The sequence below is a fragment of the Vavraia culicis genome (genome assembly GCF_000192795.1).
Source record: "Vavraia culicis subsp. floridensis unplaced genomic scaffold supercont1.70, whole genome shotgun sequence".
In the NCBI taxonomy this organism is placed as follows: domain Eukaryota; kingdom Fungi; phylum Microsporidia; family Pleistophoridae; genus Vavraia; species Vavraia culicis.
The window spans coordinates 624-19,402 of NW_007360673.1; the positions used below are offsets into that span (position 1 = coordinate 624).

General features: G+C 36.9%; 9 protein-coding genes across 9 annotated transcripts; 3 read left to right on the forward strand and 6 right to left on the reverse strand.

Annotated features, from left to right (window-relative positions):
* Positions 1-275: 275 nt before the first annotated feature.
* On the reverse strand, positions 276-1,770 carry VCUG_02507 (uncharacterized protein). Its single transcript, XM_008077323.1, has one exon. It carries the CDS (start codon positions 1,282-1,284, stop codon positions 328-330), a length of 957 nt encoding a protein of 318 aa, XP_008075514.1. The 5' UTR covers positions 1,285-1,770; the 3' UTR covers positions 276-327.
* Positions 1,302-2,384, forward strand: VCUG_02508 (uncharacterized protein; the record flags this gene model as incomplete). The annotated part of the gene is made up of 1 exon (XM_008077324.1): positions 1,302-2,384. One exon carries the CDS (start codon positions 1,302-1,304, stop codon positions 2,013-2,015), a length of 714 nt encoding a protein of 237 aa, XP_008075515.1. The 3' UTR covers positions 2,016-2,384.
* An 812-nt stretch (positions 2,385-3,196) lies between these two features.
* On the reverse strand, positions 3,197-4,295 carry VCUG_02509 (uncharacterized protein; the record flags this gene model as incomplete). Its single annotated transcript, XM_008077325.1, has 1 exon — positions 3,197-4,295. One exon carries the CDS (start codon positions 4,293-4,295, stop codon positions 3,321-3,323), a length of 975 nt encoding a protein of 324 aa, XP_008075516.1. The 3' UTR covers positions 3,197-3,320.
* Positions 4,296-7,241: 2,946 nt separating this feature from the next.
* VCUG_02510 (uncharacterized protein) lies at positions 7,242-8,051 on the reverse strand (the record flags this gene model as incomplete). The annotated part of the gene is made up of 1 exon (XM_008077326.1): positions 7,242-8,051. The coding sequence occupies one exon, from the start codon at positions 8,049-8,051 to the stop codon at positions 7,272-7,274; it is 780 nt and encodes a 259-aa protein (XP_008075517.1). The 3' UTR covers positions 7,242-7,271.
* A 1,822-nt stretch (positions 8,052-9,873) lies between these two features.
* On the forward strand, positions 9,874-12,550 carry VCUG_02511 (AMP deaminase; the record flags this gene model as incomplete). The annotated part of the gene is made up of 1 exon (XM_008077327.1): positions 9,874-12,550. The coding sequence occupies one exon, from the start codon at positions 9,874-9,876 to the stop codon at positions 12,478-12,480; it is 2,607 nt and encodes an 868-aa protein (XP_008075518.1). The 3' UTR covers positions 12,481-12,550.
* A 475-nt stretch (positions 12,551-13,025) lies between these two features.
* VCUG_02512 (uncharacterized protein) lies at positions 13,026-13,376 on the reverse strand (the record flags this gene model as incomplete). Its single annotated transcript, XM_008077328.1, has 1 exon — positions 13,026-13,376. One exon carries the CDS (start codon positions 13,374-13,376, stop codon positions 13,026-13,028), a length of 351 nt encoding a protein of 116 aa, XP_008075519.1.
* Positions 13,377-13,412: 36 nt separating this feature from the next.
* VCUG_02513 (uncharacterized protein) lies at positions 13,413-13,941 on the reverse strand (the record flags this gene model as incomplete). The annotated part of the gene is made up of 1 exon (XM_008077329.1): positions 13,413-13,941. One exon carries the CDS (start codon positions 13,939-13,941, stop codon positions 13,564-13,566), a length of 378 nt encoding a protein of 125 aa, XP_008075520.1. The 3' UTR covers positions 13,413-13,563.
* A 1,090-nt stretch (positions 13,942-15,031) lies between these two features.
* VCUG_02514 (uncharacterized protein) lies at positions 15,032-16,861 on the forward strand (the record flags this gene model as incomplete). The annotated part of the gene is made up of 1 exon (XM_008077330.1): positions 15,032-16,861. One exon carries the CDS (start codon positions 15,032-15,034, stop codon positions 16,853-16,855), a length of 1,824 nt encoding a protein of 607 aa, XP_008075521.1. The 3' UTR covers positions 16,856-16,861.
* Positions 16,862-16,867: 6 nt separating this feature from the next.
* On the reverse strand, positions 16,868-18,229 carry VCUG_02515 (uncharacterized protein; the record flags this gene model as incomplete). Its single annotated transcript, XM_008077331.1, has 1 exon — positions 16,868-18,229. The coding sequence occupies one exon, from the start codon at positions 18,227-18,229 to the stop codon at positions 16,922-16,924; it is 1,308 nt and encodes a 435-aa protein (XP_008075522.1). The 3' UTR covers positions 16,868-16,921.
* Positions 18,230-18,779: the final 550 nt, after the last annotated feature.

Here is an 18,779-nt window from a genome sequence, read left to right on the forward strand (position 1 = left end):
ATTAGTTTGTTGAGGGACGGCTTCGTGTCTTGACAGTCAGGAACCTTCGGTTGGGCAGTCTCCCTTTAGCCGCGTCATTCCTTGGCTGCTGTACCTTCAAAACACTTCTTGATGTTGTTAATGGGGATGTGAGCTTAGTTGTCTAAAACAGCGATCAGCGAAAATATCTCAGATAAAAATTGTGCACGGTGATTGCTGCTACGGCACGACCGGGCCAGAGTGAAGAGATGGAAAACACGGAATAAACAGGGAAGCACAGCCATGCCGCTGCAGTATTTATAAAAAATGTTATAACATATTTATATCCATCGATTAAGCGCCATCCCGTTACTTAAGCTTGAGCTTGTACACTTTCTCGCCATCAATCACCTCCTTCTTGTACTCGCATCTCTCTTTGATAAATCGCTGCACTAATTTCTTCGTGTACTCGTCAATCTTGAACTTTACCTTTATCCGTGACAGCAGCTCTTTGATGCTCATCTCATCGTTCATTATCATTTGTACCAGGTCGCCCTCGCTCAGCTTCATCATTTCCTTCTTTTCCTCCTTCGGTCCTTTCTCATTTTGCTCCTCGCTTTCCTCCAGGCTCCTCATAAACTTTTTGAGCTCTTTTCCGCTTGTGCTCAGCTGCTTCTTCTCTTCATAGTCCGCAACGTGTGCCTCTTCCCCATCATCGTCATCAAACACCTCGTCATAGTCAATCTCCTCCACTTCCTCCTCCTTCTTCTTGTGCATCATCCATCTGTCGTCATCCTTGCCGATTTTGCTCTCTGCCTCTTCAAGCGTCAAAGTGTCGTAGTTTATTTTCTGCGTGAACCTGTACCATTTTGACACCGGTATGACTTTGAACGCCTTCCCCGTGTTGATAAACACGAAGTAATTGTTCTGTGTGTTCTTGACGCTCTGCAGACGGCCCTTAAATCCTCTTCCCTCCGCGTCTTCTAGTACCAGTGGCTGTGACTCCTCCTCTGAAAGCCTTTTATACTCCTCGTCAACGTATTCGACAGCCTCGCTCTTTTTCTTTATGTTTCTGTACGATTCTGTTTCGGGCTGCTCTGCTTTCTCTTCCCGCTTCAGATGCAGCGGCTCGTTCAGCTTTTTCAGATCGACCGGCACCAGGAGAAGCGAACGGGATGCAGAGTCGCTCTTTGTCAGCACCAACTTGTATTGTATCATAGGGGTGTGGCGGTGCAATGCGTTTAAGAACAGACATACGGTGTGGCACTGTATGCTGTTGCACACCATTGGAGGACTCTGCACCCGTTCCCTTCTTACCTCTGCCATTTTTCGTGCCCTGCAAAATGACCAGCCGAGAGCTCACAAACCTGCATGAGATACAATCGATCACATCCGGGCTGCGAAAGAAATTCGCACACCTACTTTCAGAAAGTATGAGGAAGATAAAAGAGGTTAAATACACAAGAAAAGAGCAGAAGGAGCGCCTCAACCACGATGTACACACGATACGGACAGAAATAAAAAAAAATGAGGAGGAAATAAAACATCTTCGGAACAGCCTGGAGAAGCTAGAGCGCACGCTGGACAGGGAAAGGAATGAGCTATCCGATGCGCAGCGCGAAAATGACAGCCTGTACAAACAGGTGGCGGAACACGAGGAGAACAAAAAGAATCTTGCGCGGCTTACCAGTGAGATAGAGAGACGAGTGCTGGGGTTGCGGGCACAGAGAACAAATGAGATGCGCAGCACCGAAACGAACGAGAAGCGGCTCGAATCGGGAGCCAGCCAGTACAGAAAGGCACTGGGAATAAACATCACACAGATATGCGATAACATGCTCAAGATTGAGTTTTTCAATTTCGATGAGACCGATTTGGGCGGGTACATTGTTATGGATTTTAAGGACGACACGGAGAGCGTGACCGAAGTCTGGCCGTGTGTTGTGTCTCTGGAGAAGATTAACCTAGTGCTGAACATCTCCGATGATTTTTATGACTTTCTCAAGAGAGTCAGGGGCATCTTTCACGATAGCATCAAGGAGGATGTCTGTAAGTAAAAATCGGTTTATATCACACAGGCACAGTTTTTTGGCATTTCAACAGTATTCCTGCACATATCACGTTGTTGCCGTGTCTGCGACGAGCGAAGAAGACTACCATTTTATAGTGCGAACCACAAAAGAACATTCATCTCAATGATCGTGGCCTGTCCACAACACAAAAGACATTTGCGTTACTGACACAACACGAGTATGTGCAAAGAATTGGAAACACTCTGCCCATCAGGTGTTTTGACTGATACTTTCTGATTGACATCGGAATAGCCTACCATTTTGGTGCCCGTTGTACCGAAAAGCTACCGCCTACCATTCTCATAAGGATTATTTGTTATGGAGGCTTGCTTCCGTTCAATCTCAAGATATGCCGGCAATCCAGGGCCGCTTATAAGTCAAGTCGTATAAAAACCTGCGGTAGTAAATGCTTCATACCCGCCATCTATGAGCTAATGCCTTTCACTTACAGAAACGCTTCCTAATAATGCGTCTTTTGGAGTGACTACCTGAGCAACTTGGCCATTTCCGCAAACTCGTCAGTCAAAAGAAATTTGAGCCTAGAGTCGTTGTGAACGAAAGGTCTGTCCCACCGCTCGGCTGCTATGCTCTGTAATTGGCACGCTGACGCTGTGAACAAGTGGTTCTATGGAGTGAAATACCATTAGACATTCAAGCGGAAAGACTAACACCACATCATAATTTTGGCCTGAGCCTGATAATTGGGAGGATCCATTTTTTGAGCTGGCAGGTTTGCTGCTAGATGATGTTGCCTAATATGCCATTCAATCGAACACAGACTATAGATCGGCAGTTTTGTACGTGAACAAATTGCTTAATGACGGGTCTTTCCCGAAAATTGCGAGGGAATCATGCAATTTCTCGTTAAAGGTGGCGATACAAGGTAGCACAAATGAGCGAATACAAACATTAACCCGTAACAGCAGGTAATAGAGGAGAAATAGCAAGAAGCATGGGTTGAGTTCAGCAAAATTCTGATCGGTCTAAAAATTATAGGCTGAGTAGACCGTTGGCGTGTAGGGCTCTTCAAATGTACCATAATCGTAGAAAGCTTATTGTTCTACTAAAACATTGTGATTTAAGCATACTGTGACAAGGAGTGTTCTCAAACATCAGGTGACTTACGAAGTGAGAGATGTGCATATTAAAAATAAGCTAAGAAAAAAGAGGCAACAACACATAATATTTATCTATCTTGTTGGAGTATCGCCGCTTCCGATCGGTCTCGGTATTAAAATTTCGTATTTTCCTGTATTTATAGTACACTGTATTCGGATGACTCCCGATTGTTTAGGAATCCTCCGTATTATCCTCTTCTTCTTCAATCTCATCTATGTCTGTCTCACCTTTGTGCACAACTTTAGCAACTACTCCAGAATCATAGTAGTCTGTCACGTATTGCCCATTTCTCTTCATTCTTTCCACACCTACCGAGAAAATAATTTTTCGGTTCTCAAATATAAATTCAGTTACCTTTATAAGATCATTGATGTCATCAAGGTTGACAGGTGTTCCTGGTTTCAAAAAAATTTTTGGCATGATCACCACTGCAAAACCATGCAGGTCCATGTTATGAGTAGGTTTTTGATTGTAATTTGTTACTAAATGCCGCATAAGTGCGAAAAACTGGGTGATGCTGTCCAACATATTTCTGTTCGACTTGGGCATCATATACAGAATATACTTGAGAAGAACAACCTGTTCATACTTGTTCTCGAGCTTGGCAACCTTCAGAAGAACCTTCAAATACAAGCGTGGGATGAGTGGCATTTCGTAGTTGTCAAAGAGGCGCTTGTAGGCCACGGTCAACGTGATGATGTCGAACGGCAGCAGCCTGTTTATGATCTCCAGCCTATACATTTGCCGTGTTTCGCTGTCATTAATGAGACAGAAACAGCGCTCGAGATCAGAAATGTTTGCCGATTTTCTGAAAAGCCCTGACTCATTCAGATTTTTTGTGAGAATAGCCTCCATGATGCAGTTGAATTCTATCGGCACCAGAACCTTTCTCTGGCCCAGTCGTATCCTTGTGTAAGAGAATTTCGTGTTGTAGCTGTAAAATTCGCCGTTGCATGCGAACATGTTCATTGAAACGAAGTTCTGTGCGCTGATCCGTATTTTGGTTAAAAACGGCACATGCTTTTGTATTATCTCATGATTTTCATTTAGGAACTGTGCTTTGTATCTCTCGAACACCGGGGTGTCCATGTCATTGATGGACTCAATATATTCTACAAGATACTCCGTGATGTTTTCCTCGTTCATCTTGTGCGGTTATTTTCATCAATTTATATTTATACCAAAGTGATAAATTAACAAGACAAATTTTTGAATTTAAAACTACTGAAATTAAAAAATTCTTCTGAGAATATGTTAAATTAATTTAGTTTAATAATCAGAATTTGTGAACAATTTATTAGCAAAGTTGCTAACAACCTACATATATGTAGAAAATTGTGTATATTTTAGCAGTACCTGTTCTCTTTGGTACCTTAGAAAGCTAGTTCAGAGAAAAAAACCGAAGTTGTGGGATAAAGGAGGTATAAAGCTAGTGGGTATGAGCGGCCATTGGTGAAAACCAGCTAGTTAAATTCTTATTAAAGGTATTTTTATTCGGAACTGTAATATTTTGGCGTTACTTTTTGCAATAATACAAGAAACTATACATACAGGCAAAATCACTGTAATTATGATCTCAAAAAATGACATTTTAGCATCAGTCCGAAAAATCACTATTATCTCTGATATAGCCACAACAAACATGTTTATATCCATAGTCACAAAGTAAGAACCAGCTTTCTGAGTTTACCAAACATTTCCCGTATCGGAGGTAAACCCAATCGTCGTGTCCAAAATGCAACTCACCGATGTTAAGGATATTTATCTATTCATATATTGAATTACACAATTCTGTTTTGAGCTAATCATAGTACATTGTAAAATGACTTATAATAGTAGTTATAGTGGCAAACCAGAACATTGTGTTTGTTTAGATGTTATTATATGAAGAGGTAAATAATCACACTTTTTCAAAATACGATAATAACACCACTATAGTGTTATGTATAGTGGCTTCGAACTTAATTTAGGTCGCAGTGGATAAAATAAATGACTCTAAAAATACCAATCAAATTTGTCGTAATACCAGATTTCGCATGCTATGACAATTTCGATAGTCCATACAGACACTAAATAGCCTCTCGTTACATATGGTCTCAACAAAAGCGTACTTAACAAGCACTGAAAAAATATCAGCTTGTATTTTGTAAGTTATCACAATATTACCAAAATACGGCACCATAAAGATCTTATTACAGCAAATAGTCCTATCATGTTATTAACACAACCAAATTTGGAAAAATTATGTGGTATTCATAATTCCTATAATCCCTAAAAAGGAATTAATAAAGAAATGATAAATGAAAACATATAAACGAACAAAAAATGTATCAAAGCTATCTTTGTGGGACCAAATAACAGATTATGAAAGAAGAAATTCGCCAGCCGCATTAACATGGATAACGGGCGACTACTGAGACAATGATAGAATATTCTCCAAGGATATATCTGTGAGCAGAGTGCTTTCTATATTCATACTAGCAAGAAAACTTCATTATGGTAACCACTATCCGAGCAACTGAATTAATCCATGAGACTTTATCCCATAATGCCGTAATCAAATTGTTGAAGAGCCACCCTGAATCAACCATAATGTACTAATAAATCATCGTAAAAACTTCCAAAACTACTCAAAATATTCAAATAGTTAGCACTTCCACTATTTTTTTGAAGAGTATTGTTCCTGTTGTGAATGATAAGCCAAACTTATATATTTATACTTACAACTGATATGGTTTTATTCAAAATAGATGAATAAAACAAACATTATCTCATAACATGTCTTTTCAACAGATTTTGGCATAATTCGCCGCTTAGAAGTTTGTTAGCCCTAGGAAGCTTCTTGCTACCGTAGCCGTGAGGTTTTCAATTAATGGCAATATATTTCCATCTTTATTTCTCCTTGCAATGTGTTCATTTATCACTTCGTACTCGCAACTATTCCAATAAACTCCTTTTCTGAACCATTACGATTTTATACTCCTGTTTCAGGCGTAAAAGTGTGCTATCAATCGGGATTTCCTAGAGTCATATCAGATTCCATCTCTCAATGGCAAGAATTCCATGCTCCAACGGATGTTATTCTTCGTCAGCACCAGCGAATCAACACTTTTCATTTCTCAAACACACTTTCTATAGGTGCATCTCGTTGTTATGGCGACCCGTGAGCATTTGCACAAATTCGTCTGCTTTGAAGGATCAAACCCAGAGCTGTTGTGAACATTCAACTCAATCTCACTATCCGATAGACAGTCTCTACTATTGCTAGGAATACTCTTTCATATTACATTTTTTCTCTTATTTTCTCTACTCTAAAGTGAAAAGAAAAGCATTTTTATAATGCCGGTAAGAAAAGAACACATAGATCTGCAATATGTTCTTACATACTTTACAATCTTAACATCATCTACGCTAAATAAAGCTTGATTCAATGATTAAGCATGAAAGACTGTCAGCACGTGTTTTTTTACCAAATTTCGTTGTAAAATAAGCTGGTAAAAATACGAAGAGCTATTGATGAATGTAACAGACCTTTAATTCGAGTGGTGTACCAGAATAACAACTCTTACCATCTCAGTGATTCTTTATAATTATATGTACTCACACCTGACTAGTTGCCGGGAAAGCCATTAAAGTTTCTTATTTTTTCGTATTTACTAAGATGTATGATAATGTGTGCTTTTGAGATATTGTTACTGAACAACATTAAGACATATATGTATCAAATGAGATAATCTTTGCTCCACATAACCAATAGCATTTTTGTGTTTTATTGATTTGCAATGAAAATATAAATTTGAGACTATTTTTGTATTAAACTTGAAACAAAAACACGGCGATCATACTCAGACTAAAGCATTAGCCCATAATGAGAATGAACTATATTTACATTGACCAACTCGTTTAGACTGATTTACCTTATTTCAGAGACATTTTAAACACATAGTATGATAAATTTTGCTATGAATTACCTCGTTCGTTGACCATTCAATTTCGTTTATAATCTATTACTGTTACGGATAATTGTGCAATAACTGTTTTAAATAGTAGTAGCTTGGTTGCCACGGCATAGAATTATACATAACGGATAATTACACACTTAGTTCATTTATTTAGACATGTTTAATGGGCGACTGCATTGTACGAAATCAAAGCCCCCTCTTCACCCGGTGTTACACCTGACTCGCTATCTGTGTACCTTACCGGTGCTGAACCCTGGATAAGCTGTCCGATTTCGCTGCTCTGCATTCCCACACATTGTTGCACATACCTACATAACTTACCCGCCAGGTTTACTTCCTCTGATGGACTGGGCGCGTACAAATGTTCGAGCCCAACCAACGAGTCAAGTATCGTATTTTTAATTAATTCGCGTGTTTCGTCCATTCCACGCCACAGTAAACCAGCCACTCGACCACATCTCAAGCTGTTGAAAATTGTTTTCAGCTCAGCTCGAGGAGGAATGTAATTGCATCCCCATATAAAAAGATGACATCCTATATTACCAGCAAATGATTCATTGAGGAAATCAAATGCAGCCGAAGTTCTTTCAATTACCGGGCTGGTTTTTTCGCACGAAGGATCTACACTGATAGTTGCCATGAATTCATCTGTATTATAAGCATCTAGTTTTAAATGCAATTGCACCTTGTACTGCATCAAATGGTCGTTCATTTCATCGATAATTGTTCCAAAATAACCAGAAACTGCCTCCCTTTCAGTCTCATGTGCTACTATATTGGACAGTGCCACGGAATGTATTGCCCGTATTACACTTTCCTCTGCATGTATCTTCAAATCTATGCTGTAAGTTTTATTATCGCTGGTACAGGGAATATCTGGGGCCATTATGTCTTGATAGGCAGCATAATTTGTCAAAAGATACAATAGTACATTAATCATGTTATAGCAATTATGCTACTTTTTTTTTTATTCAATGTCCGACACAATAAATGTGTTAAATGTGAAACAATCTGTAGAATATCTCTAATTTGCAAAATTTTTTGTTTTACAAACGTTATAATCGGATAATGATGTAAGCACCTTTCTGCTAGCTGAGCTTTTGAGCATGAGCATGCCTTATATTAGCTGTATAACCGAGGTAGTAAAATTTAACTTAATTTAACATTGGTATCAATTGAAAATCTTGCACAGTAATATTTGAAATAAATGATGAATTCTATGTGTTTAATAATATTCATGAATTATGATGCCCTTTATAACCATGCTATACACCAAATAATCTACACAGTTTATATGCATTTATTTAGGTTTTGAGAAACAAAGTCATTACATTTACTTTATTTGATGCTGTTACCATATACAAATAGCACATTTAGTTCATAATTGTGCACACGCCTAAGATTATATAGTGACCACTGTAAGTAATTTTTCCAAAATACGTTTTCTCATCTGTTTGATAGTTGATTTAAAATGTTTCAATGTAACTTGTAATACGCTTTTACGGCATCCTAAATCCTATCCAAATCACTTTAACACCTAGCACCAATATACAACTTGATTTATGTTATGGCAAGGTATGCTTGGATCACCATATTGATAAATCACTGCCAAGGACGCTATAACCGATTATACAAATTTTTTTGGCCATGTAAGTAGGATTTACTGGTTCGTAGAGTTGAAACAAACTGTAGCAAAACCATCTTCTTCATCGAAATAATGAAAAATGATGTCAGTAAAAATACTTGTTAAGCAGTGTATTGCCTATATTTGGTACATATTGGTAATATTTATTAAGATTTAGGCTTTTCAGTCACAGAATAAAAATTGCACCTTGAGTTACGAAAGTTGCCCTTTACATCAAATTATTCTCAGATATTCAAACTTTCTCTGTTGTTTCAATCTTAAAAACCATTTTGCAGAATCAAAACACAAATGACTACCGTCATAAGATCTGCCACAGTGTTATCCCACAAATTATGATTCAAGTATTCGCAACCAATTGGTTAATTATATTAATTGAATCATGAACAAAGATCAAAATGTTGTGCTGCAGGAATGACTTATATCTAGCACTAATTCTAGTTGTTTGTCGATCTTATCACAGATATTTGAGTTGTTTATATCACAAGCGCTCCTTTTCTGTTTCTGGCGTATATTGTCTCGCCATTGAATACTACGAAGTGTGAGCTTTACAAAACCTATTTTTTATCACAGCTAACAATAAAATCTTTACTAAACGAGTTGGTTAAAGTGGATTGAAGGAATAACAAAAAAATCAAGGTGTAAACTATGCTTGATATATTTTTGTTCCACCATAGATACCTTGGCATTGCTGCTGGTGATAGACAGCTTTATTAACAAATTTGCTTGTTGTAGAAAGTGTAACAATAGTATTTGCAACTAGTGTAAATGTTACTCATCATGTGGCAAAAAAAAAGCCGTCATTAAATCGTGGAATCAATTGGATGTGGCGCAAAAAACTGAGCATTTTTGGATATTATTTGACATATTTTGGCATTGTTAAAAAATTATTTACATGTTAAATACGTCTTTCCGCGAAGGAATAAAATATTTTTACCATTTCTTATATTAGTGTGTTTTTTGGTGTGTTGAATTAGATGATATCCATTTGGATATTCATTATGTTGTAAAGCCTATTATTTGATGTCTTACTCATTTTCGGTCACCTAAGCTCTCTTCAGCTCATTACGTCCAGTTTGCTCTATCACTATAATTTGTTGTCACCATTCTTCCCCTCAGAATGCACAAACAAATGTTCAATACATGGAATGATTACGAAGATGCTAACGAGAATAAAGAACTCTTCCACAAGCTGCTTAACGCCATTCATTTGCGCAGAAAGTACATGCGTTATAGTGTATCGTGTAAATTTTCACGGTATTATTACCGTAATGGAGTATTCTATCTCGTAAAGGATGACGCAGACAAAGGGAAAAAGGATGAAATTAACGCTTTTTTGGAAGAATATAGCACAGAAAAGGAACGGCTATATTTGAGCCATACAAACTTGAGCGCGCAAATCGACGGTCTCTCAATTAATACAAATTTTAATACCAAAGATAGTGGCTGTCCAAAAAGTGAAAATTTAAAGAAAATGAGGAGTATCAACGACAAAAACGGAGATATTCTGAAACCAATACCAATTGAAGAGTATTACTCAGATTGTGTCTATGTGCTAAACGTATGTAACAACAGACCGATAAAATCGCTTTCGTACAGGCGTTTGGAACATCTCAAACACTCTTTCAACATGTATCGCAACATATCAGCATCAAAAGAAAAGGAAGAGCAACAGAAAAAGAGCCGGAAGGATTTTTATACTGTATATAAGGTCGACAATCATATACATCATTCTGCCGCAATCAATTGCAAGCATCTTCTAAAGTTCATAAAACGCAAAATTAAATTTAACTCGGATGATGTGGTTTACGAGAAAGATGGAAAAGCATATACTCTCAGAGAGGTGTTCAAACAGCTGAACATAACAGTAGACGAGCTTCGTATAGAGAACATTGATACACACTCCCACACCGATACTTTTCACAGGTTTGACCGTTTTAACAACAAGTACAACCTGCTGGGCCAGAGTCTTCTTAGGGAAATTTTCCTCAAATATGACAATTTCATCAATGGACGGTACCTTGCTGAATTGACCAAGGAGTTGATTAATTACTACAAAGAAAATAAATATCAAAATGTGGAGCTAAGAATATCGGTGTATGGAAAGGACAAGGACGAATTTTACAGGCTTGCACATTGGATAGAAAGCAACAAACTGTACTCAAAGCACATAAAATGGGTGGTACAAATACCCAGGCTGTTTCCAAACCTTAAAGAAAGGTGTAACATTGAATCTTTTGGTGAGATGTTGCGGAACATCTTCGATCCACTTTTCAAGGCGACTGAATTCGCTGATGAAAAAGGAAAAGCATTTGTGTGTAACAAAGCGTATGATGATAGGTATAAAGGAATGTACAGAATGTGTACTTATAGAAATTACAACAATAGTCCCAAGGCTGAAGATGACAATACACGGTTCGACACTAAATATGTCGTTGGTTGCGATACTGATGAAAATAACGGGAAAGATAATTCTAAAGAAGGAGAAATGGGCGGTGAAGTGGCCAAAAACAAGTATATTACCTGTAAGAAATGCGCTGGATATTATTTGGATATGAGAACCAATGTGGCAAATAATGAGACGAGCGACCAGGTGTTTTGTGATCGCGCAGAGAGAAAAAAACAGAATAACAGTGGACAATCAATTACTTCATTAAATAAAGGACATAACACAACAACGAATATTTGTGGAAACAACCATCTGCAGAGTGGAACAAACCAGTCAAATGAGACGGTTCATATTCGTGGAAAAAATAACCAAGGCATAGACTACGGCACAAGAACTCAACCAGCAGCATATCTGCGTGAAGAAAGACCGCAGAGTTTCAATAAAGTTAGCACATCATCTAATGCACCCAGTTCATACGATGGTAATGAATGTATCTGTTCCGTTGATCCTTCAGATGGGCCAAGCGAGAACGAAAAACCAAAAAGCGAACGAAGCGAAGCTATCGCTAGGTTGAATAGCGAGAAACATAAGATGTCCTTGATCTGTAATTTCCTCAAAAATTTAGGTGGATTTGACACTGTTGATGACGAAAGCATACGCGAAAGGAAGTACCATCAAAAGTTTCCATCTCCTGACGAATGGACACATAGTGAAAACCCGCCATATTCCTATTATATTTATTTTTTATACAGCAATATAAAAATGCTCAACGATTTTCGGCGTTCGAAAAAACTAAATACATTCAAATTCACACCACACAGTGGTGAAACTGGTGACTATGAGCATCTGGTAAATGCATTCCTGACGGCTGACAGCATTTGTCACGGTGTTCAGCTGCGTAAATGTTTTCCGCTCACCTATATTTTTTATATTTGCCAAATCGGAGTTACAATGTCGCCATTATCTAACAACTCATTGTTCATTGCATTAGAAAAAAATCCTTTCATCAACTTCTTCAATATTGGAATGAATGTATCGCTTTCCACGGATGATCCACTTCATTTCCACTTTACACGAGACCCCCTGATGGAAGAGTATTCAGTCATCACCCAACTCTATAAATTGAGTAGTGTTGACCAATGTGAGTTAGCAAGAAACTCAGTAATTCAATCTAATTTCAGTTTTGAATGGAAGAAAGAGGTCATAGGAAATTTCTACAAAGAGGGAACAGAAAGCAACGATATTGTTAAAACAAATGTACCAAATATAAGAATACATTACAGATGGCTAATGCTATGCAGGGAAAGAGAATTGATCGGATATGTGATTACTAAGTGATCGAGTAATATCTGAAAGAAGCTACTTATTTTTCTAGAGAAGGTATGAAAATGATATAGGTAAAAATATCTTACAATATATTACTATATTAAATAGTTTTTTGAAAAATTGGACCTTTCCTTGTATAAAAACGTACTCTATATTTTTTATGATAAAAAGATTCACATAGTAACCAAATAATGAGTATTTTCGATTTATTTCATCATAATGCAGTTCAATAAATAATATGTAGCTCATTAATTTCAACCAAATTAAAAACTTGTTTCATTACATATGCCATTCCTCTATGCCTAAAGGAAGAACTTTCCAAATTGCTACTACTGAGGAGTTCATAATTCGAATTACTTTTAGCTGTGTGATATGTTTTTTCAATAACAATCAGTGCATCATCCCTGCTTAGAATAAAAAAATCGGCTACAATCTACCAAGCCCCGCAACTAAAAACTTACCAGTTCGCTAACACAATACAAATATTTAGCCATGAAGTCTGAGTTTACAGCTCAAAAGTGAGGCAGTGTTGTATATTAATAGGTTTGCAGGCATCTTCAATGATAGTTACCGTCTAAAATTGTTCTTATTTCATCCAATTTCACACCATAATTTCTTCGGTCCTCAAAATTAAAATCTTCCGGTAGTCTGAAAACGTTTATGTTTCTAGGAATTTCTGGCACAACAGGTATTTTCTTTAGCTTAGGCATTATAAATGCCCGTTTAACCATTAAAGACTTATCAATCTTATTAAAAAGTTCTTTTCGTACATCTTTGTTTTCTAACAGCTCCAAGTAGTAGGCTCGTCTCATTAATTTGTGTTTCTTTCCGTTTATATGTGTCTTTCTCAGACGATATAATGAATTCGGCAATGAAATATCACAAAAAGGACAAAAATATTTTGGCATCCAAGGGATGAAACTTTAATTAATTTTTAAGCTCGTATCATCAGCGAAGCATATTTTCACACATTATGTAATCCTAAGCCTGGTAGCCAGACGTTAAGACAAAGTTATTCGCTTGCAAGGGTTTTGTGGAAATGTTTAAAAAGTCACCAGGTCGCCGGACAAAAGAGACTGCTAGCAGGAGGCATGTTCAAGGAATATAAAGTGTCAACTCGTTGGTGAGGGTAGAAAGTGGTGACACCCATGAAGAAGCGCAAGCTTTTATTGCGACAGACATAACCTCCAGGAGATCCCTTATTGCCAGTGCAATTGTGATACCTGAAACTAAAATACACCATATTAAACACCAAGGTCCTACGTTGACGGCAAAGAGCAACCTCAAGACTGACGAATCAAGAAAATGTAGTAAATCATGCCAACATCGTTCAGAAAGGAAAAGCCACATGACCTTGGTTCTTCCCTCATATCTGCTTCTCATACCCATATAGTTTATCAGTACATCATTCTTCAAATATTTGGTACTAAAATTCACATTAAAATATAATATAGTCCATAATTTTGGTGTCATCCTGGCAGTATTCCCTAACACACCACTTTTCACGATTATTTGTCTTATGGATAGACATAATTATCGTATAGATCTCCAAAATTGGTATCTCTTACTGAACATTGAAACCTTGGCACAAAGGTTTGAAGTATTATCCGACTGCGATTAAATCACTGGACAGTTAATTTGAGAAGCAGTAGTTCCCATAACGATGCTAAAAGACGTATTTGATAAGAAAAAAGACGAAATGCACTTTTCTAACTTCAAAGCCAGGTGCAAATAGATGTTCAATGCACACAGATATCATGACATTCATCGTTAATATAACGTATGTTGTTCGTTTTTCATGACAGGATCATTGCAACCAAGTGTTTTAAGTTCTTATTATCATAACAATAGCATAATATGCATTTTTGTCTGTAACGTTTGGTTATCTCAATCTGTTTGTTTGTACGTGTTATCCAGTCAAATACGTTTGATAGAACGATATAAATACCGAGAAAATGACCGCTTTAGTACTGTTTTGTGATTCCGTTGATAGCCCAGGTTGTAGTTTATTAAATCTTAGACTGCGGTCATATATTTTTTATAATTGCTGTGTTGTTTATTATCAGGTTGGTGCGGTTTCATGTTTGGCTGCCTTTCTTTATAAATGTTTGTTTATGTCTCAAAAATGATTTTTATGGTTTCATTTGCTTTCCGGGCATAGCATGGTTGAAAAATTATTCTGGGTTTGACCATTCAATACTAGCACCATACAAAACTTACTGCTTGTCTTCCTTATTAAACATCCATATGCGGAGTTATCATGGAAGTCCCCGTGTTTTGTGAAATACTACGAACTAAAGATTGATTTTGGTAACTACAAATAAATAAATACTTGTTGTTTGATAGCAATGTAGAATCGCAGCTGAACATCGGGTGCCAGGTATTCTCTCTAAAATGTGAATATTTAGCTAACATAAGCAAATGTGTCGATTCACAAGCGATATTTGTCGTTCAGTACGCTTCAGCTCCCATTCCCCGAATCAACGGTCAAAATCATGATCGGTGAATAAAACAATTTGTATGAGATTTGGTATTTAACAATTGCGCAGACCAGCGAATAAAAATGGCGAGCATTACTGCCTATAGGATACTCAAAATAATTGTGACGAAATACATCAAGGAAATACCGCTAATAAAACTTACCATCATGCCTACGCTTCTTCTGATGCTTGTAGCACGAGTTATGGAAGTAAAAGTGAGCGAAATTGTTCAAAATGCCTCACTTGCGTTTAGCGGCTATAAAGAGAGCGGTATATTCAAAAAATATATGATTGTGGGAATATTGTCATCCCTATTGATAGAGCTGCAAGGTTTCATATTCAAGTCATCGGTACAGCGTGCTTATAGAACTGCCTTGAAAAATTCGCTACGTGGATACTTCTTACTCAGCTGGTCAGAGTTCAAGATGAAAGGTCTGGGCGAAATAACAGCTTCGATCGAACGACGAAGTAGTGCTGTCGCTGAAATACTGGATGTTCTCATAATTAATCTGCTTCCTGTATTTCTTGTCCTATTTCTATCCATCCTAAAAATATACGCTATTATGGGCTTTGTCTCTTCGCTTGTCATTCTCATCTCGCTAATTACGTACACAACGGTTACTATCCAAATGGCTGTGTGGCGCAATGACATACGAAAAAAGTTGAATTTATCGATCAACGAAAGTAACGACAAGCTAATCGACATTCTTTCTAACTACGACTCCATTCTTGCATTCAACAACCAAAATTTGGAATTATATAAGTACGACAACAAGTTGGCAGTGGGTGAGCGACACTATGTCAAATTGTGGCGCACATTCTATCTGCTCAATTTTTTACAGCGCTTTGTTCTCTGTGTGCAAACAGGTATGATAATTTACGTAGGAATGTACAACAAAATAACCAGCGATCAATTTGTTCTCTATCTTTCAATCAGCAAGATACTTGCATCGAACCTGGATAAGCTTGGATACATGTACTCGCGATTTACAGCTGCCGTTTTGAACGCAAAAATGAGCTTCTTAGACATACTGCCACCTAAGAAACTGTATCCAATTCGGTATTTCGACAAGAAAATATCCTTTCGAAACGTTGCTATGCTATTACCGTCAGAAAATAAGCCGAACATGTCATGTGATATTTTTACATACACTGTTACCGAAAGTTTTCTTTTCAAGAATTTGAGCTTTGAGATACAAAAAGGTGAGAAAATCGCTTTTATTGGTCCGAATGGCATCGGAAAATCAAATTTTCTCAAGATGTTACTCAAATTTAATGATTACACAGGAAGTATTAGAATAGACGATGACGAGTTGTGCACAATAGACAACAGTTCCCTGCGAGATCTTATATCGTATGTTCCACAGGACAGCTATCTGGTAAGCGGAACAGTTAAGGAAAATATCAAGTACGGAAATTTGATGGCAACCGACGAGGAAATGATTGAGATGTGTCGATCTCTCAATTTTCACGATAGTTTTGTTAAATTATCCTCTGGATATGAGACATACATCGGGAAGAACAATTCTGTGCTAAGTGGTGGGGAAAAACAAAAGATAGCGATTGCCAGGGCAATGTTGAAGAATGCGGAAATATACCTATTTGATGAACCCACTGCCAACTTGGACAAGAAGAGTGAGGAAGCATTCTTCGAAAAATTGGCCAAAGATCAAAATAACAAAACATCAATTGTGGTTATACACAACTTAGAGCTTTTAGATTACTTTGATAGAGTCATATTCCTTCAGAAAGACGGAATTCAAGAAGTAAAAAGGGAGGAAGCATTTAAATTAATGAAATTTACTAAGAACACAAACGGTACGAACAAATTGAGTGAAGTATGCTGTCTACCGGAAAACGATGAGAATGCAGTCAACAACATACAAACACTAAAAAAATATGATTAAATACGTTATTAGGTAAGCAAGACACGGTTTATTTAATAAATCCAACGGTATACTTCAAATCTCGCTCTAACTCACTAGTGAGAACATAATATCATTCGTGTAATATCTTATTCGTTTGACCATGATATCATCAAAATATTCCTTGTATTTGCAAAACTTCTCTAAATACCTGAAACATAAGCAACTTCTTACGATAATACAGCCATTTATCTCGAAGCTGTTGTTAACAAAAAAACTATGGGGAAACAAAAGTCTAACTATTTCCGGATACACCGAAAAATCGATTGACTTTTTTATTACACCATAAGCCTTCAAAATGGACATAACACTATCAATGTAAAGCGTTGTACATGTAACTTGGACCTGTCGATACTTGATTTGTTTTACCCATCTAATAAAATTAAATTTAAGACTCTCAAACAACGATTCAACCATAGTATCTCCACAATTTAGAAATATTGTCATCATAATAGATGGCGAATCGTATGTTATTGGCTGCAAAAGTACGTTAAAACACATCACAGTCATTTTCTCAAACTTTATATTTAGCTTAATGCCCAAGTCATTAAGTTCATCACATATTCTGCCAGATAAAATAGCAAAAGTAACGCGATCAATTATATTATACTGTGTATTACGTACCATATTATCCACAATTTCATAAATAGACCGTAAATATTTCAATTTTTCAGCACTTAAATGATTTGCAAACAATTTTTCGTAAATAACTTTCTTTTTGCAATTGAATGCAGACCAGGGCGAATCGATATTAGTAAAAAAAAACATCTTATTGCTATTCATCAGATAGTCATCCAATTCATTCTGGTTTGTAAACTGTTTAGCAACAAACTCTTCATTAAATTTCTCCAGAAATATTTCTCTACCTGGATAGCAACAGAAACCCGTAATTTTATTACCGATAGCAATCCTTGTTTGGCTGAGATGCGCGTAACATAACTTAATTATTGGGATGTTGGTGACTGCTCGCCACCATTTATCATGTTTTTGAAGTTTATTATTCCTAGGAATGACAGGATCTGCTAATTCGTCACGTGTACCCACCCTAAACTTCCAATCTAGAAAACCACGAATCACGTTGCCTTCTTTGATTCTCCTCCACCATTTTTTAAATCCTCCTATCCCAAATATTTTATTCAACTGCCTATTGAAATTCTCCTCGATTACTAACACGACATCATCCCTGTAAATTTTACCAAAGACTTGACGATCGGTCAGTATTATTTTGTTCGTGTACGCATTGATCGCACGTACATCTGAAGTGGTGTAGCTGTCCTTCATAAATTGCAAGTAGATCAGAATGTTGAATATTTGTGAACCTCGATAAAAGATAAAGAACAGGGAGCGCTGTTTCATTGAAAGGGATAAAATTCGCAAATTACTTATACGAGAAATAGGTCGAAAGAAGAAAAAGTCTGAAATAGATTAAATATCGAGCAAAGTAGTGATAAATTTAATACGATTATCGAGATTGGATGGACAAACATACGGAGTTACAAATGATTTAAGGTTTTCTAAAGATGAATAGAAACCATAACACATTTGTGTGTTATGCGTATTGACTGTGGAGTAATTAGATCAACATAAAATGTATAGTTAAAAATTTACGAAACGTTGCGATGCAGTATTATCGGGAAAGAACATGTTTTTAAGCCCTAAGGCAGTAACAGACAACAAAAGTTTTAGTCACTCCGCTCCAGAAAAATGTTTCGTTGTAGCTAGGGAATAGCATATAACGATAACCATTTTTTGAGCCTTTTTCGGTGTTACTATGTTCATTAATCAACGTAAATATCGTTTTCTGGATGAGGAGATATCGTTTCCAGCCCTGTATTTGTTAGCCAGACGAATACTTATGATTTAAACAACTGTAGATTTCCCTCGCAATTATTTTTACCAATAAAGG

Bases quoted from the DNA above. Each gene is read 5' to 3' on its own strand.
- VCUG_02507 (XM_008077323.1), bottom strand. From the start codon at position 1,284: ATGGCAGAGGTAAGAAGGGAACGGGTGCAGAGTCCTCCAATGGTGTGC.